The sequence below is a fragment of the Nasonia vitripennis genome, chromosome 2 (genome assembly GCF_009193385.2).
Source record: "Nasonia vitripennis strain AsymCx chromosome 2, Nvit_psr_1.1, whole genome shotgun sequence".
NCBI classification, from domain to species: domain Eukaryota; kingdom Metazoa; phylum Arthropoda; class Insecta; order Hymenoptera; family Pteromalidae; genus Nasonia; species Nasonia vitripennis.
Genome location: NC_045758.1, coordinates 25,940,451 through 25,965,813, shown reverse-complemented (window position 1 = coordinate 25,965,813; position 25,363 = coordinate 25,940,451). Strand labels below are relative to the sequence as shown.

At 46.9% G+C, this 25,363-nt stretch overlaps 1 protein-coding gene across 3 annotated transcripts in view; it reads right to left on the bottom strand.

The window, feature by feature from the left end:
- The window catches only part of LOC100121727 (putative polypeptide N-acetylgalactosaminyltransferase 9), a 95,865-nt gene that overhangs the window by 23,889 nt on the left and 46,613 nt on the right, over positions 1 to 25,363 (bottom strand). For 2 of the 3 annotated variants that reach the window (XM_016982080.3, XM_016982078.3), the window contains exons 3-4: positions 3,598 to 4,113; positions 3,086 to 3,284 (exon numbers count right to left, since the gene is read on the bottom strand). In XM_016982080.3, coding sequence (XP_016837569.1) covers positions 3,086 to 3,284; positions 3,598 to 3,874 — 476 coding nt within the window. In that variant the 5' untranslated portion in view covers positions 3,875 to 4,113. Of the gene's footprint in view, positions 1 to 3,085; positions 3,285 to 3,597; positions 4,114 to 24,619; positions 24,650 to 25,363 lie in introns of those variants that run through there. The other variant, XM_032596880.1, reaches the window with a different exon arrangement.

The following is a 25,363-nucleotide window of genomic DNA, read 5'->3' as shown; positions in this document are numbered from 1 at the left end:
CCTCGCCTACCGCGCAGATAATGTTATGTCGGCAATTTCCGTCACTGTTTGTTCATCGCGAGCGAAACCGGATATCGAGTAAAAGTTCGTATCCGCGGGAACGTAATAACAACAACAATTACAATAATCCATCGCACCGTCAGAACAGCAGCCCCGCACACGAATCTCGAGTACACACGCAGAGAGCCGTAAACGCGTTCGAAATTTCTTGCGTTCCATTCATACCGATTTGCCAATTAGGTCGCGGGCCGGCGGGGGCGGCGTATATACAGAGCAGCAGCGGAGGCAGACCGCGGCTATATACTCTCTCCATTTGCGCGCGCGCACTTTGGCCAGCCTCCGGTTTCAATTCGCTCGCGAGAGAGAGGCTGGCTAGCCGTCATTGACCTCTGCTCGATAAAGTGTTCCGTAAACGCGCGCACGCACGTACGTTCTATTCTATGCTCTCTCTCTCTCTCTCTCTCTCTCTCGCGAGCGCAGGATGTGTTGACGCTGTAATTTAGGTCGTTTACAACTCTCCACTTGGCCGATGCTGTAGCTGCCGATGTGTGTGTGTGTGTGTGTTAGGGGGGGGGGCGGTGTGCTGAGTGAGACTCTTCGGCGAGAACAGCGCAGCGGCTTCATTAGCATTATGGATTGTGCGAGTGGATGAGAGAGCTGATGGTCTGTGTGTGCGTTACGGCTGATTGAAGATGCGCATTTCAATTCACGCTGTGCGTATAGTTGAAAATATCGCGTCAGTACGTAATTATAATATCGTTTGGAAATGCGCGAGAGAGTCTATCTTATCGGTCACAACATCCTGCGTGCAGCGACCGGAAAGCTCGTATGTAGCACATACCACAAAAACAAAGCTGACGCATGCAATCAGCCGCACGAAATTTCTCCAGGACTGCGTAAACATCAAAAACCAAAATCCGCACCCTCGGAATTCACCGGCCAGCTAATAATACACGCAGGCGCGCGCGCGAAGTGCTAATGGGAATTATGTATAGAGTCCCGAGCAAACAGCGCTGGCCGAATTGATCCAAGTTACGTGGTCGGACGCGTAGGTGTGTCTACCTGTATGTTCCGGGTGGGTGTCTACTGGAACATTATCAAGAAGCAACTGCCACTGGCGACACGTGCAGCAGAGCAACGCAGAGTTAATGCTCGTTTGTTTGAGCCGAAAGCTCGGCCGCGATTACTATGAATTCGCCGGCTGTATCTCATGTATACAAATCTCAGCTCGTTTTGTAGGACTGTGTATATACGTGTGCGGAGAAGTCTGTGGGAAAGTAGAGTAGCAATTTCGGCGAGTTATCCCCCCATTGTCATTCCGACTACTGTCGCGACGAAGAAAACGTTCTGAATATACCACCGAGACAATGCAAGAGGCTGATGCAAGAATTTCTTATTTCCATGACAGCTGCTGCTGCTGGGGGACGATGGAAAAATTGAAAAGTCCCGTTCGCGGAAGGTATATTCTTTTTCCAGCGTTTTTCATAATTCGGATGTGGCAGCAGCAGCAGCGTTGAATAAACGAAGAACCGCGAGCGCAATCATGTCAAAAGCTCGTCAAACAGACCGGCTAAAAGATTACGCAGCTTAGCTACACACGGGCCTCCTCCTCATCGTCGTTTCCCCGATGCGTTTTTGATGAAAATGAGTTAGTGTCTCGCGAACTCGATGTTGTACATTTAATTAGTACTCTTTTTTTCGGGCGAAAGGCAAACACTCGCGGCTTTCAGGGTTTTTATCGGTAAAATTATGTTTTCTCTCGTTTCGCCTGTATATTGAAGCCGTTCGCTTGCGTATGCAAAAGTGCGGTGATTAAAATATCGACCTACGCGAGTCGTATAACCGAATTTAATTTCGTAGAAATATAATCACGTTCGGCGGTGTGTACACTAGCAAAAACGTTCTCCGCCGTCAAAATGCACTTCAAGCCCGTCACCCGCACACACACGGCCATACGCAGAGAGACCGCGAAATAGCTCTACACACACACACACATACACACACACACACAGGTATACAGGGACGAGTCCTGCAAAGTGCCCTCTCCGCGCGCACAAGTGGCCGGATTACGCGCTAGATTCCTCCCTCTCTCCCTCTCTCCGGTCTCTGCGGTACGGCCACATTTCCGCGGAGGACAAGTCGGCGATGGCTCGCGGTCGGCTGTAGGGAAGTTGGCCCCACCCGCTACCATCACCACCACCACCGGCAGCTGTCCCGATAATGTCGGTTAATATCACGAAAATGGTAATTAATACCCGCGAGGGAGATGCTAATTTCTCGCGCTGCGGTTCGCAACTAGCCCGCGCGCGCGACCGCCCAATTTACGAGCGTCTCAACTTTTGCCCTGTTGCAAGCGCGCGCGGCGGGAAGGGAAATCCTTAATGTGTTCCCTTGATTTCCCTCAAGGTTTCTTCTTGGTCGATTAGGTGTACCGAGGGGGTCGCCACCGCTCGTCCGACCTTCGTTATTTATATTTGGCGCGCGGGAGCTGCCCCCTCGCTGTTTCCGATGGGGCGAGCGAATAACCGAGTAACCCTCGGGTGTCCTTGGTGTTTGCCAGCCAAATATTTGGAGGGACGCAGGGTGTGTACCTTGGCGTAATTATAACGCAAGTGTGTCAGTGTACTATATAGCAGACAGATGATTCGAACGCACCGATCTTTTTTTTTTTCATAACACTCGAGTCTCGTAAATCGGCAAAGTGAATTTCGAAATAAACACAAAAGCAATAAATCCGAGCGCTTTCCATCAAAACTTTAATACGCCATATCCAGCCGTAAAAAGAATATCAAACACAGAGAGAGTTCGTTATGGAATAGGGAAAAAAAAGTTAAATTGCTTTTTTGCAAAATTGATTCCCGCCGCTCAGTCGTATACACGCTGCAGACATACGTTCGCGCGCGCAGTATAGTTCTCCCTCTTCCATCATCGCAGGCTACAGCACAGCTCGACTTGTAAATCGCGGAGAGTAAATTCCGAAGCAAATACAAGGCCAGCCCGAGCGAAATGAATAAAAGAGAGAGAGAGAGAGAGAGAGAGAGAGAGAGAGAGAGAGAGAGAGAGAAGGCGAGCAAAGTTGACTTACCAAGGGTCTCGAGGATCTGGCAGCGATCTGTGAACGGAAATCAAATCGCTGGCGTACTGATTGAAAGCATTGTTGATCCATCCATCGTCCACGAGCTTCTTGATTTCCGTCGTCAGATTCGCCGGCAGGATAACCGGTCTGCCCATTTCACCTGGAGCCGACGTGTCTTGATCCCTCGGCGCCACCAGTACTCCGCCGCCTGTATTTTCAAATTGGAAAGAAGGTCAGAGAACGAAGCGTTGCACCGCGGGTTTGTCGAAAATTTATCGAAAGGATTTCCCTCCCCCTCCCCTTCTTTTTGTTCACCGCGACAGATTGATCGAGCTGAGTGCGCGAATAAAGTTTATGAATAAAACGCGCTCGTTGTTGCGCTCCGCGCAATAATATTTCCAAAGGAGTGCGCGCATACCGTGAATTTTTAACGATATACGCGGACCGTTTAAAATTGTAATTGTTACGGATAAAATTGAATCGCATTCCAAAGGGCAACGTTTTCATTACGAAACACTCACCCTGCTCGGGACCAGCCTGGTTGATCTTCGGCTTGCTGGCTCCGTTTCCCTGAGTCTCCCGCTTGACGGACTGGGCCATGGGCGGCACAAAGCCATTGGCCATCTGAGGCGCGGCGACCGGCTGTTGCTGCTGCTGCACGACCTGCTGGACCTGATCGGCGGCAGCCACGGCGGCTCTGTCCTCCGTGTAGAGGAGGAAGCAGACGGTCAGCCATACGGCTCCGGCCAGGATCGCAACCTTGAGCCAGAGGCTGCGTCGCCGCGGAAACGCCATCATCTATGCTGCTTGCTTTGCTCTCTTACGGCCTCGACTATACAACGCGCTATCTCTTGATCCGACGAGGAGCCGTTCGATTTTGCCTTTTTGCCTCGATTGCAGCTGCTGTGTTATCTCAGCGACATGTCCCGCTGCGGAGTATCTACTTGTCGTGGGCGTCGAGGACCTCAGGCGTGAGAATCGGCTCTTCGCGGCGATGCTCCATTCCTCCAACGGCTCATCTGCGCGATCCACTGCACCTGGAAGATGAAGAAGCAAAGAATGAAGGATTTCCATTAAAGAGAGGTGAGCTGTTCGAGCGGGTGTGAAATCGCCGCGTCCGAGAAAACGAAACACACACATGTATATGTGAGAGAGCGACAAGCCGTGCGCGGCTATCTACTTGCAGCGCGGGGGATAACGAGAGGGGAATTCCGTTTCCCGGATGTCCGCACGTCTCTCGCTCTAGTCGTCGTCGTCGTCGTCGTCGTCGTTGTCTCTGATAGAGAGACTGTGCGCCGCGTTATCGGCTCTGCTCTCTTTAGACACACGACGATGTGCTTTTTCTTGCGGGTTTTAGCGGCTCGAGTTAACACCTAATTTCGACCTACACGACAATTACCCTTCCAGCTACAATATCTGTTATTCACGATTCGACGTCGAACCGTCGAACAATACAAAATTCACCTTTTGCCATGTGAGAAAAGAAAAGACCGCGCGTTTGATTAATCAACGCCGCAACAGCACTGGACTGCGTGGAGTCTCGAATTTTTTTTTCCGTCACAGCGTCGCGGTGGCTTTATTTGATATCTCACTTATCAGCAATTGCGTGCACGCGGTGCGCGGCTCAAGAGCAAACAGAGGACGCGCACACGTTGCTGCTGCTGCGACAGATAACGAGGCGAGATAAACGATCGATGGAACGGAAGTCATTGCACTGCTGTCGATCGATCACGCGATGATAAAAGCGAGACCGATGTATGTACTACACGTGTGCGATGTCTCATTTTTTGTTTCAAAATGTACATCATTACGCATATACAGCGATCTCGTGACAGCGACAAACTGATCCGATGCATAATTCAAGGCTTCGGAGAGGTATACGTTCACGTGGGGCGGCAACAACGCGTTCAGTATATCGGAGAAATTATCGCGGAGGACGAGGAAACAAAACTCCATCCGGGCAATCGCAAATATTTCAACGCGGCTGGCTACAAATCCTCTCTCGGAAAACAAGCGCCACCGGAAAAGCAATAAAACGCCGGCGCACAATATCGCGTATACGAAAGGGAGAGAGAAGTCGAAAAAGCCGGCACTCACTTTTCCCCCTCCTCCCCGCGGCAGCGCAAACAGACGCGAAAAAGTGTTTGATCCGAAATTCCGAGGCAACATACGCCGCCGGAGCGAAAATTCCCGTGTAAAAACAGAGATAGAGGTTTATAATATATACACACAACGAATTCGAATCCGGCGCGATAATGTCGGCTGTTAAAAGCCTTGACAATGAAAGGCATTGCGTGTATGCAGGGTACACCTATGCGCGGAGGCAATAAAGAGTTAACGTTCCGACCGCTAATGGAGTAATGGACATTCCCGTCGCGCGAGGAGGCACTCGCTGGACTCCGGCCAAATAAGTGGCCTCCACCACCTCTATACACTTCCATAATAACGTCGTGTCCCACACATACACAGTACTAGAGCATCTCTGAGCGGCTTTGTTCGAGAGGCTAATTGCGCTAACCCTCTTGCCGCGCCACCTCGTCCGCGCGTATCTAGATCGGCAGACACACACATACACACGCACACACACACACGGCACAGCGGATTTTTATCCGGAAAGACGTATGTGCAGCAACTCGACGGCGCCGGCGGATCGGGGGCCATGGCCCGGAAAATCGAGGCGCGCCAACGTGGAAAAGCTGCTGCTGCTGTATACTTTCAGCGCAGAAGGAGAGAAAGATCGTGGATGGAAAAGGAAACGGCTACGGTGAAAAATATTTATAAGCTGCCGTCGCGGCGGCGACCTGTGTGTGTGTGTGTATAGGGATTACGCCGAGTAGTTTTTCCTGCTTTTTGTTGCGCGCGCATGGAATCATAAGCGAGCTTGCGGAGAAAACCAAGGAGTTTTTCTCGCGCGCTCGCTCGCGGTATCTTGACTATGTAAATTCTCGCGGCTTTTAAGCGAGCCACGCCGAGATTACGCGCTTTTTAGCGCTGTGTAATCGTCTCTACCTCAGCGTATAATAACAGCAGATTTGTGATGGAGATTTTCCCCGAGAAATCTGCAAGACAACGGAGCAAGTGAAAAAAAAAATCGAAGCACCTAATACTTACACTCGGTACACGAATTGAAAATTCGAAGCAGCAGTGTGTGTATACAGAGCACAAGGCGATTTCCCGCAGCCGTCGGCCCCTGACGCTAATCAAATTCGTCGAGAGAGAGAGAGAGAGAGAGAGAGAGAGAGAGAGAGAGAGAGAGAGAGAGAGAGGGAGAGAGAGAGCGATTCACGCTCGGTTCGCCGCAGCGGCGGGCCGCGCGTTAATTAATTTCAGCCGAATTAGGAGGGACCGCCGCGGCGGTAAGGGTCCGGCCCGGATGTATCGCAAAGCCGTCTCTCTCGCGCTCGTTCGAATTAAGCCTCGATTCGTCGCCATCGCGCACTTCCATCCTCTACTTTCCTTCTTCTGCTTCTGCTTCTTCTTACGCTTCGTCGCGAGTCTAGTGCCGTGGAGTCGGCTACTTGTACACGCTCCGACGCGACGCAAGGGGTGGGAACTGCGTAATTTTCGCTGCGAGTTATACTGTACACACACGAAAGCTGCTGCTATACCCTGCTTTCTTTTGTTATTGTATATGTAGAGAGAGAACTTATTTCGCGATTAAATGCGTGAACGCGTAAAAAAAACAAAGCGTTTATTTCAAGTCACACATTTCGCACGAGGCGAATCGAAAAACGCTCTCGCCGTTAAATTACTTTTAATCCTTTCAATTACCCGAGTGCTAGTAGTGCGCAGCAATTCCCATTTTTCGCATGTTTTTCCACCGAGAGAGCTGCGAATTCCATTAAGAGCACTCTGCGCGAAATTTTTTAACACAGCGGGTGGTATAGCGCTGCTGAAAAATTAAAGCTTCGCTCGCGCGCATCATCGAGTGCTTTTCACCCCCTGTTTTAAAAGCTTTTTACAGTACAGCTGCTGCGTACACACGAGTGCGTCTCGAGAATCTCGGAGCGAAGTGCGACAATCGCTGCACTCTCTCGCACGCATCGCGCACCACAGCTGATGAATTAGCAATGAGCCGCAGAGTAACGCGGCGAAAGAAGCGCATCGAAACGGAATATGTATGCAGAGCTGGGGGGAGGTTAGACGCACGCGGCGGATTGTACATTCGCGAGACAGCCGCCGGTAAATGCGTTAGGTACACTGGCCCAAGGGGATGAATTAATTATCCGACGTACAATGCCGCATCCATTCGAACAACCAGAGGCATGTGCGGGAGGGATAGAGAAAGCCAAAATGCATTAACGTCGTGTATAATTCAGAGGCGGGACGAGCTCGGCGGCGGCGGCCGCGTTATTTTTAATCACGTCACTCGCCTGCAGCGCACATACGGCTCGCGAGCGAGTGACGAACTATCCATCCGTCCGAATCAGATCATCGCGCACGTTCTGCGATGCGGGATATGGGGGATGGAAAAATGCGGTGGGTGGGCTTATACCATACGGGACTCGGCGATGCGGCAATTCGTGCAGCGACTTTTGTCGCTTGATTTTCGTGGAACGTGCGCGTCGTGCAGCGGAGTGTCGGAGAAAGTAATAACTGCTTTTAATCAAGGTATGGGTGCTTATTGAGTTTGTTTGCGAATGGAAGATTTTTCGTGAGGATGGATTCAGTTTTCGTGAAAATTATGATCGATGGAAAATTCAAATAACGTACGCTGCTGCGGAGCAGCTTGAGGGATTATCAAAGGATTTTTAATATCGTGCCATGGACTCACGGTTGGGTGGAGATGAGCCACATTTTTTGTTAATCAAGGCGTTTATGCGAAAAGTGAATTTTCAAAGCTTTACAGTCAGTTTCTTTAGCGGATTACTAATACACAGAGCACATGGTCATGGTCAGCTGTGTCTTTTGTTAGAGCGAGAGGTTTATAAAAAGTGCATTTCCAGAGCTTTGAATGCATCGTTCTTGCATTATTATACATAGTACACACAGCTAGTTAGCAGTTTTTGCTATAATATAAGCGGTTCAGGGGACGCATGAATTTTCAAAGTTTCAAGAGCATCAACATTTCTCTGAAGGATGAATTTTAACGAGACCAGCTTTATTATCATCAGTCAATCGCCGAAAGCGGACAGCTTCATTAAAACGCGATGCCAATAACGAGCATGAGCGTCGAAAATTCAAAAAAACTGCGTATACCTTACATAACAACGGGAAAATTAAACTCCAAAAACGCGAACGAGAGCAGGCTGGACGGTCCGCGACGTGTATGAAAAAGTAGGTTACGAAGGGCGAATAATGAACCACCCCCGACCTCCGCAGATAAGCAGCCGGCATCAGAGCCTGCACCCTTTAGAAAGTATTTTTTCTCAGTCCGGCAGGGGTCGCTCCCTACACTCTCACACACGCGGGGGCAGTTAAAGCGAGTATATATATACACACAGCTTTCTCTTTCTCACGGACTGCTGTTGGTCCTGCACAGCCCCTGACGGAAAACTTTCATATGAATGGCTTTCATTACCTCGCGCGGACTTATTAAAGGCACCTTCGCGCGCGCGTGGTATTAATATCACGTGACGCCGGCGCTGCTGCTGCTGCTGCGAGGGGTTTTGTTGTCGAGCCTAGGCTCTTCTTCCTCCTCTCTATCCCTCGGGCTCTCTCTCTCTCTCTCTCTCTCTCTCTCTCTCTCTCTCTCTCTCTCTCTCTCTCTCTCTCTCTCTCTCTCGCCGGCCATAATGCGACGACGAAGCCGTTCTCTTCTCGCCTCTATATATCCCATCCCCTTCTTCTTCTTCTTCTTCTTCTTTCCTCCTATGCGCTTAAGCTTGGCCCTGGAAATTACGACCTGACACGCGGGGTAGAGAAAGCGAGAGGTTAGGTGCGGGGCCATATAGACCTTTCCGCTATTTTTCGGCTGGAGTAAAGGAGCAATTTTAAGCGCAGACGGAAGGGAGAGTCTGGCTGTAACATATAATACGCATGTATTTTTATCGGGCTGCTTTAGCACATCCCGAAGGGCCTCTCTCTCTCTCTCGGCTCGTGCGGCGCAGCCGGCAATCTTCTATCTCGAGTTATTGCGTGAGTGGAGCCCGCTTTCACGTCGGATACAAAAATTTTTTCGATAACTCTCGCGCGCTGTCGTGTACAAAGAGCTTTCTTTTTATATACAGATATAGGTATGGATACACGACAATGCAGGGGTGTGGGTGTGTGTGGAAGCAGTGGAGCTGAAACTGCAAAACTTTTCTCGCGGGGAGACGCGCGCGCACATGCTTTATCGCTTCGGAAAATATAAGGCATTAGGAGTTTTGGGTCATTCGACGGGATTGTTTCGCGCTTCGCGTATTGTGTAAAGTGGAGTAGTGGGTTTTACTTAAGGCTTGAGAACGAAATTTACTAATATAGTCTATTCTATTACACGCCTCTTCCTCATGATCACAGTGTAGTTCCCCCCACTTCCGTCCGATGGCGCCACAATCTTTCAAAGTATAGGTAAAACTTCGCGCGACATAGGGGAGCGCCATGATGTTCCGCAGCCCGGCATCTATCCTCGCGCGCTTCCTCATTCTTTCGCTTTGTGCCGAGCAAGCCACACGTGCTCTCACACAAAGGTTAAGTGTATTTATCTAAGAAGATTTTCTGTAAGGACGATGGGCAGAAAACGAAGACGTGAAGATTCAGACAGCGATACTTCATCGGAGAGCTCGGGAGAGGTTTTAAGAAGGAAGCTTCGGAAACTAAAACGGAAAGTCGAAAAAAGAAGAACAAAGAAGGAAAAGCGGCGAAGGCGGCGTTACTCGAGCAGCAGTTCCGAGAATTTGGGAGGGACATCAAGTCCATCTCGAGAATCCCGCTCTCGTAAGTAAATAATCTGTTCATCAAAAGAAGTTTTTTCTTTTTCTGCCAGGCTCTAACCTGAGCAAACAAGCGAACGCTTTCGCAGGCGTTAACCTCGAAACGAAACCGCGAGCATCGCGAGACGCTTGAAGTCAAAAGGACGATCACAGCCATAAAACTCGGCGCTAACCGAGATGGATACTCAAGACTGGGCTCTAACCCACGTCAGAGAAGTTATCTCATAGATAACTGTGATTTCGTTTACACAAGAATTTCGAAAATTAGCCAGGCTCTAACCGACTAATTTAACACAAATGAAAATTTTTTGTCTTTCTATTTTCCTGATGAGAGATTAGAGCACCCTTAGTAAGGACGCCTTACTCTCTTTCTTTAATAGGTAGTGCGTCTGACTCACGCTCGGGCTCACGCGGAGCTCCCAAACGTTCGCCAAGCAAAGATTCTTCCGCAGTAAACGAGGATACTCCACTCAGTGGGGAAATCTTGAGTGCCATTGGCAAGAGAGTCTTGGAAGAGAAGGTGTACGCTCCAGCATTGCACTGGGAGATAGCTGTACGGTGGGAGGATATCATCAAGCAAGGGTTACCTGAAGAAGAACGAGATAACCTGACAAAGAAATATCCTCTCCCAGAAAACTGTAACTTCAGCGAGCCTCCTAAGATAAATTCTGGGCTCAAAACTGTTTTCCAGCCTGCGCAAATAATCAGAGACGCGCGTATTGTCAATAAGCAAGACAGGTTGGCTAGTGCCCTAGCAGCAATAGCGAAAGGCATGGCGGGTCTAATCCAACTACAACCGGAAATACGGCAACCGCCAGAAGAGCAACGAACATCGTCATCACGAGAATCGGAGATCCAACTGGAAACGGAACTAAACGACACGGTAGGCATAACAGGCCGATTAAAATTCTTCCTAAATGAGTGGAAACAAATTACGATGGATTCCGTAATTCTATCTTGGATTGAAGGTTTCAAGATACCCTTTGTTTCTAAGCCGACTCAATATGCCATACCGAGAGAAAGAGACTGGTCAGGAAAAGAAACAGTCGATATTTTTGATCTAATTAAAGAGTTAGAACAAAAAGGCGCGATTCAGAAATGCTCATTTCGAAGCAATCAATTCGTTTCTGATATGTTTCTAGTACCTAAATCTAACGAAAAATCTAGATTAATCTTAAATTTGAAAAAACTTAATAAATTTATTGAAAATCGTCATCTTAAGCTCGAAGACGGAAGAACAGTGATAACGCTTAAGTCACGCGGCTGTTTTATGGGCTCTATAGATCTAAAGGATGCTTATTACCTCATACCTATACATGAGGAGCATAGGAAATTTTTAAGATTTCAATTCAACGATCAACTGTACGAATATTTAGTTCTTCCGTTCGGATTGAGCGTTGCTCCTTTTGTATTCACAAAAATCTTCAAACCAGTAGTTTCTCACTTACGTAGAGTAGGTATCTTGCTGGTTATATATCTGGATGATATTCTAATTTTAGCTCAGTCGTACAACGAATGTTTGGAGAGTATAAGAACTGTAATTACTGTTTTAGAACAATTGGGAATTGTCATAAATTACACTAAAAGTCAACTGATACCGACTAGAACTTGTCAATATTTGGGTTTTTTATATAATTCGCAAAATATGTCAGTAGAATTACCAATAGATAAAAGAGATCGTGTAAGAAAGATTGTTAAACTGAAACTTAATCAAAAAATCAAAATTAGAGAATTCGCTAAAATCCTAGGTACGTTAGTGTCTTACTGCACTGCAGTAAACTACGGTTTTGTGTATACAAAAGCGTGTGAAAGAGCGAAATTCTTAGCGCTTTTGAAAAATAACAACAACTATGAAGCAAGTATGTTTATAACACGCGAGATTATGGAAGAACTAAATTGGTGGACATAGGACATAGGACATAAAACATTAGGACAGAAACCAATAATCCTATAAAAAGATCCTCATATGATCTAGAAATTTTTTCTGATGCCTCACTAACAGACTGGGGTGGTTTTTCCGAGGGCAGAAAAGTTCATGGATTTTGGACGGAAAATGAAAGTTCTAATTCTATAAACTATCTAGAGTTACTCGCAGCCTTTTTTGTTCTAAAAATCTTTGCGAATAATCGTAACAATTGCCAAATTCTGCTACGTATAGACAATACGACCGCAATTGCATACGTTAATAGAATGGGATTCGTCCAATATGAGAAATTAAATCAAATTACGAAAGAAATATGGCAATTTTGCGAGCGGAAAAATATTTGGATTTTCGCTTCCTATATTGCATCAAAAGACAACGTTCTCTTGGAAACGCGATCCCAATTCAGTAGCGGTGGACGCGTTCACATTAAATTGGGAAAAATTTATGTATTTTTACGCCTTTCCCCCATGTACATTAATTTTAATTTTAATATAATAGTCATAATTTTAATTTTAAGATGCTTAAGGAAAATTCAAGATGACGGTTCTCGAGGAATCATGGTTGTCCCTGATTGGCCAGCTCAACAATGGTTCCCTCTATTTAATTTAATGATAGATTCTAAAATAATCAAATTTAAGGCTTCAGAAAATTTAATATTTTCTAGCAGAACCCAGAGCAAATTTTGGGAGAAAGTTACCCTGGTGGCCGTTATCTTGTCAGGAACGCGCACGAATTGAGAGGAGTTCCGGAGGAAGCGATGGACATTATGCTATCCTCTATCACAGACTCTTCGCAAAAGCAGTACGAAACGTGCTTCAAAAAATGGTGGACCTTTTGCAAGAAAAAAGAACTGGATCCATTTAAGATCGACGTCCCGATGACTTTACAATTTTTGACCGATCTTTACAATAATGGATCAGCTTCTAGCACGATAAACTGCTATCGATCAGCAATTTCCCTGCTAGTGGGCCCAGAAGTAGCGCAGGATAGTCGTATCAAGAGGTCTTTTAAAGGCCTTTCGAACTTGCGGCCATCGAATCCCAAATATGATACTACTTGGGATCCGAAAATTGTTCTCGATTATTTCTCAAATGTTAACAACGAAATTGATTACCTTACTAGCCCTGACTACGGGACACAGAATGCAGACGTTCTCTCTAATCAAACTAAGAAATATCGAGATTGGGCGTAAATTCATAGAAATTAAAATTCCCGATCGAATTAAGACGTCTGGTCGTAATCGTAGTCAACCCGTACTAATTTTACCGTATTATCTTAAAAATAAAAAAGTCTGCGTAGCAACTGCCTTAGAAGAGTATCTGGAACGTACTAAAGAACTAAGGGCAAATTTAGATTCCTTAGATTCGTTATTTTTATCTTATAAAAAACCACATAAAGCGGTAACATCCCAAACGTTAAACCGTTGGGTAAAAAGTGCCCTAGAAAAGTGCGGTATAGATACCGATATATTTACAGCACATTCGAAACACCTCTTCCGAAATGATCAGTCCCACCCAAAGACCCTTAATTCAAATGAAAATTTGGAAGTCCCTTAGATATAACGTTACGGTAGAGCTTTAAAGTAATGAAGAAGCGCGCGAGGATAGATGCCGGGCTGCGGAACATCATGGCGCTCCCCTATGTCGCGCGAATTTTTACCTATACTTTGAAAGATTGCGGCGCCATCGGCCGGGAGTGGGGGGAACTACACTGTGATCATTTCGGAAGAGGCGTTTCATAGAATTATGATAGAACGTCACTTACAAGTAAGTTCGTTTAATCATTCAATTTTCGCATATTTATAATTCGTGTTTTTCAAAATTAATAAGCTTGAATTATTCCATATGTGATAAAACGTCAGTTATCTCGTATGTTACGAAGCAATAATAAATTCGTTCGAGCGAAATTACACAACCAACTGAATCAACTATAATATAATATAATTTTAGGCGAGAGAAAACACCGCGCGCTGACTTGCTGTTCCCACCGCGGATTATATCTAAATCGCGAATAACGATCTGCAGCCAAAATAAATAAAGCGTCAGGGCGGAAAATCGGCGCGTTAAATATTCATGGAAGAAGTAATTCGCTATTCCAGCACTGATTATCCGCACGCGCGCGCGAGCGACTGAATTAACCCGTTAACTTGTAATCTTTTCCGCTCGAGTGTCCCATTACCCTGTAATCCTCTTTGCCGATCGGCTGTATTATATATAGATGCGGAGGAAAACTCGGAGACTCTGGTGTTATGCTTACACTACAATATTGGAACCCGATCATCGGACGATGTAATGATCGCGTGTTTGCGAGTAAAATAGAAAAAAAAAGCGAAAATCCAAAACGAGCTAGAACGTACTACACCGCTAGAATAAAGAGAGCACTAAACCGCACGTACAGCTCGCCAAATCGCTGTCCTCTCCTCGTAACCACGGACACAATCTCCCACTGCGATATGAAATAACAATAACAGAACCGCCGGCGGCGATGAGCGTGTCAAGTGGAACGTGGGCGTCTGCAGTAGCAATAAGTGTCCAGACGTCGCCCCCCGTATATATAGACAGACCGTACCACATGGCTCTCTCTTGGCTAATTCGATAGAATGTGTACAATAACGCGCTGCACATGCACACCGGTTCAATTGCACTCGTCCTTTCATTGAAAAGTCTCTCGCTGCTCTCCCACAACACACACACACACATACTTGCACTGCGTTATTAGGCTGTATACGGGTCTCGGTAGTCGTAAATCCCGGGAGTGGCTGCTCCTTAGCTGTAAGCTAAGCAATATGCAGCGGCGGCGGAAGGTAAGCGCCGCCGTGTGTATAATCCGTGATGCTGCTGCAGCAGCCGAGAACTCTTGGACCGTGAGATTGGAGGCGAAGTAGGAGAGAGAGAGGGACTTTGTAACGAGCAGAGCGTGTAGTCTGCACCGCTGCTCTTTGGAATCGTGACTGCGCGAGAAAATGGGACTAGTACTCCCTTTTTCTTCTTCTTCTTCTTCTTCTTCTTCGTGATACGGCTACAGCGGCAGCAGTGGAGATTGCGTGTATACAGACGCGCGCGCAGGTTTCGCTCGATCTATCGAGTGTAATTATTAGCCCTTCGCTGATGGTACTGATTTTTCTTTGGTTTTACCGGAGGTTATTTGCAATCGAGTTGTTAACGCGAGCAGCGGACGATTTCCATTTTTTTTCTCTCGATATAGACTCTCGCAGGGGGATAATGTTCTACGTGAGCTCGTTTGAAATTACACGTGATCCGTTAGTTTCGAATATAAGCGGGAAATTTAATATCGACGGAAGAAGCACCTCAAGATCACGTCGTTAATATCGAAACGCTTTTCTCTGTGAAAACTGATTTCGCCGGTGCATAAACTCCCATTCGTCTTTGCTTCCGTCGATCGAATCTCAACCAGAGCCAAAATCCAATTAATTCCTCAAAAACCTACGATGTACACGCGTTTACTTTTCGCCGATTGCGCTTTACGAGTATATCTCCGTGCGTTGACGATGAACGCCTGTATCTTGGCTGCAGGTGTATTTACACTGCAAGGCAAACACGTCCGACAAAATTTCAAAATCCCCGCGCTTAGTGTCTACACATGCACCTATATACATTTCGCAACTACGGCAAAAGCCGCTCGCTACAAACGCTGCTGCTGTGTCCTGCAAGGAGAGACAGAAACAAAATCCTAATCGTGCGCCCGGAGTAAAAGCAAAAAAATCCAACGGCTCCCCGCAACTGCTGCAATCTCTATACCGGCACTACTGTGCGGCGCAGATTAATCGCGCGCAAAGACGAATAGCTCGATGCTCAGCGCGATAAAATCCCGCAGTGGAGAGAGAGAGAGAGAGAGAGAGAGAGAGAGAGAGAGAGAGAAAGAGAGAGAGAGAGAGAGAGAGAGATAGAGCGACACGCATCGGACAATCGCGAGCGCGCTCGCGCCGGGAAAACAAGCATATAGCGCTCTCGCGTCGCGTGACGGATGAAATCGTCTTTGGGGCACTTTTTCAGAGCAAGCGAGCGTTCTCCGCAATATATCGAGAGAGCAGCGCAGTGCCCATATAGCTGTGTGTCTCTCGGACGAGCACATTTATACACACTGTGCAGAGAAAGAGAGCCAGGCGTTCGAGCGCGAGGTCAATAGCCTGCGCCGCCGGCGGAACTGGTTTAGCAAAGGCCGCGTATCTGAATCTCTCGAAGCGAAGCTGCTGCTTCAGTGGAACAGCTCCGCAGGGGAGAGACCTGTATACGTGTACGCGTTTGTGTATGTGTGTGTATGGGCTTCGCGTGAGCTGCATCGCTAGCTGCTGGACGCTGATGGTTTTTCCGTAAAGGGGCTTTTCTTCTTTCCTTTTTGCCGCGTTGCCTTCGCTCATTCAGGTTTCTGAGGAGCGCGATTTCAGCTTCAGCTACTGCGCGATTGGATTGGACTTTAGTTGTAACGCGCGGCTGTCAAAAGCAGAGAGTATGGCTGCTCTCTCTCTCTCTCTCTCTCTCTCTCTCTCTCTCTCTCTCTCTCTCTCTCTCTCTCTCTCTCTCTCTCTCTCTCTCTCTCTCTCTCTCTCTCTCTCTCTCTCTCTCTCTCTCTCTCTCTCTAGTGCGGTTCTGAAGCTGCTGCTGCTGCTGCTGGTATGTATCTACGATGGAAATTTGATTAAACTGCTGGAACTATTACGGGAAATTCGATTTGTTTTAAGGGACGATAAAGAGATATTTCAACAAGATGATGTTGGATTGATTTTTATTAATTAAACTGTTGTTCTGGAGTATTTTATGTTTGATGAACTCTGGATTGTTATAGCTGCGTTGAATTCTCTCGCATTTTATTGAAAAATCCAACGTGATTGTTTTAATTTCATAAAAATGTAACTTCGGTCCTGCGCGCGGATGTCAGCTGCATTTAATATAAGAATATATATGGAAAATTCATTTCAACAATTACTGGAATTAGCTACCCTGGTAGAAATTCGAAAATTTAAAATGTGCTGTAAACTATGAAATGGCTATGAGAAATAGCCTAGTCATAGCTTGTGATGAAACGCTTTTTCTCCCATTTCTTGAGCATTTGTTGGAATGAACATAACCTTAAATTTTTCGTATTAATATTATTCCTTGTGTCGTACACTAATTTCAAAGAGGCTTACGGATTTTAATCGATTTCCAAACGGTTTACACAATTAACAGTCAATTAGAGTTATACAAGCACGACATACGAAGATATTCATGATTTTATTTTGCATAGTACTTTCGTAGCCATCAACTAGCTATCACCTGTGCTTTGCTTTAGGCAATGAAATCTATTTTTACAAGCTTGAAAATTCCTTGTAATACGGTATGACTCTATTCTTACTCCAATAAATGCGTAAAAAATGTCCGAAAAAGCGTTTCATCGCTGGTCGAAAAATGGACCTATTTTTCGCCTATCTCTAGTAATACTTGGTATGTTGTAGCTTTAAACTGATATTGATTTCTACCAGGGTATCAATTAGCGTAAATGTGCGCGACGTCTTGTGCAGTTTTCAGGCCTGAAATGTCTTCAGAGATTTATATTTTAGCGGGTATTGCATATAGACAGACAGACGTGTAAATTATACAATACGAAAGCTCAGAGAAAGATCTTTTAATTACGCCATCAAATATGTTCCACGTCATTTTTCCGCCTATTTGTGTACACACAAAGTCCATCAAACCTGCCGCATATAATTGACAAAAAAAAAACACGACCCCATCGACGTATCGATTCTGATCACGCACTCTCGTATTTTTATCATCGGCTTCTCGTGAAAATGGCGCTTCAGTTTCGACTTTGACGCACTCCCGCTGAAAAAAAGGGAAAAAAATTCCCCTCCGCGACCATAAAACCCGTACACACACAACGACTAGTACTGCGGCACTACTGCTATTTACAGTACAGCCGCGCTCGATTGACCGTCGGCCAAGTGTCGTTTATCCCCGACTGTTGCTGCTACTGCAGTCGAGCCGCCGTTATCGAGGCCGAGGGAGAGCTGAGCGCGTTTTTCATTTTTATTTAAACGACTTCGAAAATCGCCGGTAATACAAAATAGGGGTCGGAGATGCGCGCATCAATCAAAATTCATGCATAGCCGCCGACAGCTGCGCTGGAATTCCTAAAGAGTCGACGTGAGCTTTCCGAGAGTATCAAAGGCATGTTATCCATGTTTTATTGTTTGTTGTTTGTTTAAAACTGCTCACTTTCGCTAAGTTTTCGGATGTGTGCGATATTTTTTCACGCGTTTATTCAAACGCGAAACGAGAATAAAAAATATAGTAAACCATCGATCCGCAGTTACGCGCGACATCGTCGCCCTGTAATTCGGCAGATCCGTTTTCACGTAAATTTACGAAAACAAGCAGCTAGCACATCCCTCCTGAATAGCTATATACACTCTGTATACCATAGAATCGACGCGAACAACCTCGCCCATTACCTCTCCTCTCTCTCTCTCTCTCTCTCTCTCTCTCTCTCTCTCTCTCTCTCTCTCTCTCTCTCTCTCAGGTTGCGCAAGCATCTTGTGCAAGCACTCCTATTTCCGATCATCGACTACTGTTCTCTTGTATACTGTGACCTGACGCAGGAACTCGACTTAAAACTACAGAGGCTCGTGAACACAGGAATTCGGTACATCTATGGTGTAAGGAGAGGTGAGCTCATCTCCCCGTACAGGCGGGAGCTGCAGTGGCTAACCACAGCCGGACGCAGGAAGTACTTCACAGCTTATTTCTTACGTAAAATGTTTAACTCGGTCGTACCATTATACGTACTGGCCTTTTTTGACTTCCGCGTCATACTCCGGCCTGTGAGGGGCGAGGTGACACCTCTGGAAATTCCTGCTTTCGCGACGGAGACGCTGAAGAACTCGTTCCATATTAGCGCCTCCTACGGAATAACCTACCAACACACATCAGAAACACTTCATCCACCGTCACTTTCAAAAAACTTGCTAAGGATCACTTTTTTCAACTCGAAAACACAGTCACTTTCATAAAACTTGCTAAGGATCACTTTTTTCAACTCGAAAACACATAACTTGTACACAGTCCACGCGCACATACACACCTACTTTTTCGCTCATTCCACTTTCACTATCGCCTCTCTCTCACTACACATACTTTAAACATGCCTCAATCTATCATCTATTGTTTTTTTTCTTTTCTCACTTGTAACACTGTAAACTTATAATCGTACAATATAATGTACGCAAAATAAAACTAATCTCTCTCTCTCTTTCTCTCTCTTTCTCTCTCTCTCTCTCTCTCTCTCTCTCTCTCTCTCTCTCTCTCTCTCTCTCTCTCTCTGCTTCAAGCTACTCGTAATGAATTTGTCGAACGATTGAAAGTACGCAGCGCACGGAATGTTGCTCCGGTTAATTGAACGAAGCTGCTGCTGCTGCAGCGTTGTTCTTTCATTGTTCTCCGCTGTTCTCATGTATTTTAGTTTTCATTTTCCAGACCGAGCTTTTAATGGAGACGTGTCCCAGAAGACATAAGCTGCCTGATGCTGCTGCTGCGAGGAAAATTTTTCTTCTTCTCTTTTCGGGAATTATGTTTTTTTTTCTCCTGCTGCAGGTTTCCTTTACTCCTGTCTTTTTTTATTATTTTCGCGAGGCAGAGAAGCAAGTGCGCCAACTGGATTAGAGACTTCGCTCTGAAAACAGCCAGTCCGTGTCAGAGTTAATTGAACCGCTGTGTAGCGCCCGCAGTGTTTTTAGCCCAGTAGAACGAGTTGAGGGCTGGTAAGACGAAGTCGAGAATTTAAATTCCTTTTGAATAGCATGATACGCAACACGTGTATACGGCGTTCTTATCATCGACACCTGTCGATGTAATCCTTCCCCCGGCAGAGGTCTCGCGTCCATTATTCCTTTCATCGCCACCTTTGTACACTCGCGGCGGTGGAGAGAGAGAGAGAGAGAGAGAGAGAGAGAGAGAGAGAGAGAGAGAGAGAGAGAGAGAGAGAGAGAGAAAAGAGCCGGTAAAATTGCGAATCCTTTTAACAAGACGCTACTCTCCGGCACCTCTGGATATAAAGCCATCCCCGCAACGCTCGTTCTCTCTTATTAAAAAGCCCCGGAACGGAAGACTACACCGGGGGAGAGAGAGAAGCTTCTCTCGCTCGCTCTCTCTTCGAGCAATTAAGAAGAAGGGATAAAAAAAAGAGGATCCTTCGGTGCTGCTTTTTCACGGCGCCGCAGGGACGACGCGGCCCGGATATTTCTCTCGAGTTCGTGGGAGAGTTGAGAGAGAGAGAGAGAGAGAGAGAGAGAGATCGCGAGATAAAAAGCGCCGGGGCGAACTCGAAACGAGGAGCGGAAGCAAACGAGAGCGCGGGAAGAAAAACAGAAGGCAATAAGGGAAGACGGACGCGAAGCCCTCGCGGGTATACGTACGTAGGTATACAGCGAGCCCCGACGGGCTTTTTATGAGCGATTCGCGTGTAATCCGTTCCCCGGCCCTGCGCGCGAACTTTGACAATTCGCGGACTATGAGTAAGGGGCCGGCAGCTCTCCGGAAAGCATCGAGCTGCGACACTCGAGATGCTTATTTATGCGAGAAAGTTCGAGCTCTGATGCTTCGCCCGAAAATCCTCCGATCTCTTTACAAATCTCTCTTTTAATCTCTTCCGACGAATCGAGGCTCTTTTCTCGTGTGACCGATGGCCGATCGTTTTTCTTCGCTTCTCCGCTTATTTCGGCAGGATGATTCGCCGATTCGCCGCGTGTTTCGCAAATGTGAGGAGATTTTTTAACGAAAGCCGACGGGCCTTCGATTAATAGCCGCGAGAGGAGCTTCGTTCGCGCACTGAACTCGACAGTTATGTTATGGAAGGACTTGAAGTTACGAAATTTGATTTTGGATGATGGATTATTCTCGAAATTTAACGTTTCAGAAATCTCCAAGAGGATAATCGTCGGTCTTACCCGAAATAGCGAAACTTGATTTGAGCGATTATTATGCATGACAACTCCTGGAAAATCTGCAGCGGATGTAATTTTCATAAAACTCATTATTGAATCATAGATATCATCCGCTCGACACCTTATACAGGAATATACTCCGTCCTCTCTTCGATTGTTCATTTTTCTCTAAAATATAACGCCCTATTCTATTTTCTACAATGGATCGAGAGAGAAAGAGACCCCTTCCTTTAGACACTAGTGTTCCTCGGGGAAGCGAAAAGCGGGCGAGTTTTTGCGCGATACTCGTGCCCGGATCGTATAATCAGGAGGGCAACGCCAGTTTGCACAGGATAAAGAGTTTCCAGTTTTTTTCACTCTCTCTCTCTCTCTCTCTCTCTCTCTCTCTCTCTCTCTCTCTCTCTCTCTTTATTCTCGACTCAAAGAGGCTCCGCTAGCTGTATATGCATAAACGGCTTCGTTCACCCTCTCACTCCCCATCAACGTTGCTCCAAATATCAATTTCCTCTCGACGTGTGCAGCGAGTGCAAATATTTACCGCCGCGCGACGCAATCAAGTTTTTCATCGTTGCGCGTCAACGGTCGACGATAATAATACCATAATTACAGTCACAGAGCCGTCGCATTACATTCACCGATTTCGCGCTTCGTAATACAGCTATCGCTGATATTTCGATTAGAGTTTACGCCGGTGTAGCCAGCTGAATAGCCGCTAATCAGGGATTAACATATTGATTTCGGCGCGTGTGCGTGGGTGTATAAACCAGTGGCTTGCGCATAACCGAAATCAACATCAAAGCGCCGTTAAAATCGGATACTTAATTACATAATTCCAGATAATAGGCGCGCGATGCATGATTTACACGGTGCGTTAAAGTCTGTGCATGCAGAGTGCCTGCGTGTGTTTGTGTGTGCGGAGTCGTAAAATCAGATTTGTAATGCACTAAATAGGAAGAGGGAGAGGCTAATGCGCGCGAATCGAGCTCTTGATTAAGCGCCACGATTGACTCTTTGAAGAGACAGTGGATTTTGTTCGATAATTATCGGTCCTCTCTTTTTTTGCCGAAGCGGTAATCGACTCGCTGTGGTAATTAAGTTCCGCTGATTGCTTCTCTAAATCGAGCCGTTTACGTGCATCGATGAGCCAGCGCAAAAAGCTCCGTTTGTATAATTTACATTTGCCTCTACTAAAAAATAAAATATCCCTTCATCCGCATCCAAACAGCTGATGTTAGGGATCAACCTTAAGTCGTACGTCCCAGAATCCCGCAAACACACGCCGCGTAATCGAGGCGTCGCGGCGATATATTAATCGAGCGTACTTGATTACAGCCAATATTGACAATCACCTGGCAAACTTCCTTCCTCTCAATCACGATCGCTCCTCAACAGCAGCAGCAGCCGCTGAATTCTAGCGCGCGCTAAGCCGCGATCCGTCGGGGACCTATCAAAACAAACGATCTCCGAGAGAGCCCTGGCCATTAGAGAAACACGGCAACGAAACACGGAAATCGGCCGCTCCCCGGGACAAATCTTGACGCGCTGTTAATCCCGGGATAAACCCTCCTACGACGAGTCGGAGTCTGTTTGGCGATATCCGCGACAAATGTACATACGCTCGGCGGCTGCGAAAAAAGGAGGGAGGAATAAGAATAGAGGGAGATGAAAAGGGATATACGTATACGAGGGGGAAATTCGTGTAAAGCCGCGACGAGAGAGAGGGAAAGCTTGCAGTCGTCGCGTTTACACGCGCGATTAAACTTTAGCGCGAGGCAAAAGTGACTCGCTCGCTCGCTTGTCGCTATCTCTTCCAAGCGCGTGTATCCGCGCGAGAGTCAAAGAGCGCCTCGTGTGCTGTATGCCGAGCTCAAGTCTGTTTGACTTTTCAATTTTCGGATTCGTCGCGCTGCGCTGCTGCTGCTGACTAATTAAACGTGTGTGTATGTGTGTGTGTGTGTCTCGTGTAAGACCGGAAAGTGCGTCGACGTCGCTCAAACTCGCGGCTTTAGAGGGATAAATCGAATTTGGTTTAGCGAGGCTGTGTGTACTTGGCGGAGTAGCGTTGCGAGATGAATACGTTCGCTGGGATCAATACCGAATCAGACTTTCTCTTTTTTATACGGCATTCAAGTTTTAAAATCGGAGAGCAACGTTAATTTTACGATGTAATAATAAATAATACAGAGTTTATAGCCTCGTTCGCGTTGCGTCAATTATCTGCTGCAATACATAAACACACGACGCGATATCCCGAAAATTCCCTCGAAGTACCTCGCGCATACGCATCAATTAAAGCCGCTCTCTCGCGCATCGACGAGGAAAAGTGCGCTCGAAAGCATCAGCCGTCGTCATCACGCGCGTTTACCCAGCTCGCGCCCCTTTCGCGAGAGCAAACTCACTACACTCTCTCCCTCCCTCTCTCTCTCTCTCTCTCTCTCTCTCTCTCTCTCTCTCTCTCTCTCTCTCTGGCAAGGCGTCTCTCGCGCACACGTAAGAAAGGCGCGCAAAGGAACACTGCGCGCGAGCGCTCGAGAAAGGGAGCGGAGGTAAAAGGGAAGAAAAGGGGGAGATTTTCCGCGCCGGGAAATTCGGGGACGCATTTCCGAGGCTTTCTTCTCCTCTTTGTCGATACACACACACACGCTCGCGTGTACGGCTAACGCGCGCGCAAAAGAGGGTACGTACACGTATACTTTAGAGAAAGAGGGCGACGACGACGGCAGAGAGGAGCGAATGAAAACTTCCTTCCGCTCGGCGACAGCGGCGAGAGAGAGAGAGAGAGAGAGAGAACTCGGGCCTTTGTCCAAAGGACGCACAAAGGGAATAGACGCGCGTGGCGGCGGCGCCCGGAATCGCCCGGCTTGCGGAAAGCGTCGAGTTCTGTTTTAAGGATATGAAAAAGCCAGTGTGTGTATGTGTATATCGAGAGCGCCGAGCGCGAAAAGCATTCCGCTTCTGACGTCGTTCTTCGCGCGCTCCCTTTGTTTTTTCGGCTATCGCGCATACACCGCATTTTTTTCGAGGCGAGCGCGCGCGCAAAGAGCATTAGAGTATTTTTCGGAGAAAGAGAGAATTTGTGCGCAGCAGGAGTTGCCAGATGAGAAATGGTTTCCGGGGAGAAAAATTGCCCGAAGAAAGGAATCCCGTATGTAGTATGTGGGTGGGGAAAGCCTCCGGCGACGTTTTATTGAAAACTTCGCGTGTACGACAATATATGTAAGGAGAGTTGCTCTTTCGGCACCGACGCTCTTCTCGCTGTCCACATCAAAGGCCGGAGTATTTTTTTTCGAAATTCCTCGAGCTTTCAAGCTACGACGCCTTGCGCGAGGCTTCGAAGTGGCATTTTCGCTGCTTATCTTCCTCTCCGCGGGAGTAAATTCTACACCGCGAACTACCAGCGTAAACGGATTAACTCAACGTAAGAAGAGAGATACGGGCCCACTGAGATGCACACGCGGTCGTACACATAGCCTATATACATGGACGCGGAGCTCTCTCTTGGCGTGTCTGGCTAAACTCGGCATGTATCTACTTTCGCGCGTACCCGCCTTTGTTATATATAGTTTTTACGCCTCTCGGAGTTATCTTATACGAACTTTCCCGCCGAGGCTTTTCTCGTCGGCTCTCCTCGAACTGCGAGAATCTTCTGTGCCTTTAATTCGCGTTCGTAAAAATTTAACCGCGCGTGTGCGCCGCGGCCCGAACATTTGTCTTTCCCGCGGCGCGAAATCCCCCTAATATCCATCCTTCCTTTATCTTCGAGGATATAAAGGGGATTTTTATTTTTGGTCTATGAATAATACGTGCGTTTTATACTGAAAACTTACGCTATACGATCGAGATCTCGTGCACAAACTCTCACCTGAAACAGAGAAAGAAAAACAACGGTTAGATTCGCATGTTTCTATAATACAGACAAAAACGCGGGCGCGCTTTATTTTCGTTTAAATTTCATAAAGTTTAAAACCCATTTCACTGCGCGGCGCGCGCTGGCAAAAGTTTTCGCGCGATTTTTTGCCTCGGCAAACTGATGTTCCAAAAAATGTGTCGAACTTTTATTTCCCCCCAAACTTTTTCGCTTCTTTCGAAACTTTATTCAAATAAAGGGATTCCCCGCGAATAGTTTTCTCTCTCTTTTTTTCCCCTCGCACCCCCTCTCCACTGTAACAACGTGCTCAAGATTTAATGATTCAATTTCCAAAACTGCAAGTTCGATTCTCCGAAATCGTTCGGCCAACAAATCGGGTATCGAGATACACAAATATAAATAAGAATCAGCCGCCAGAATCCCCGGCTTTTTCCCACTGTATAACAGCACATAGGGGAGCGCGTCAAGGGGATAAATTCTTGCGGGTTAGGTTCTTTGACGCGGCGAACAATGACGACAAAAGGAGTTACGGTCGAGCCGAGCTCACGCACGTCACCTGCAGTGTTGCCACCCTCTTTCTCGCTCGCGATTGCCTGGGCCGCCGCCGTCGCTGCCGTCGGCATTTTCCTTTCGAGAGACGACGCCCTTGTATGTGCCGGCGCAGCAGCCTCTTGAAAGTAGCTCGAACGCGCACTAATAACTC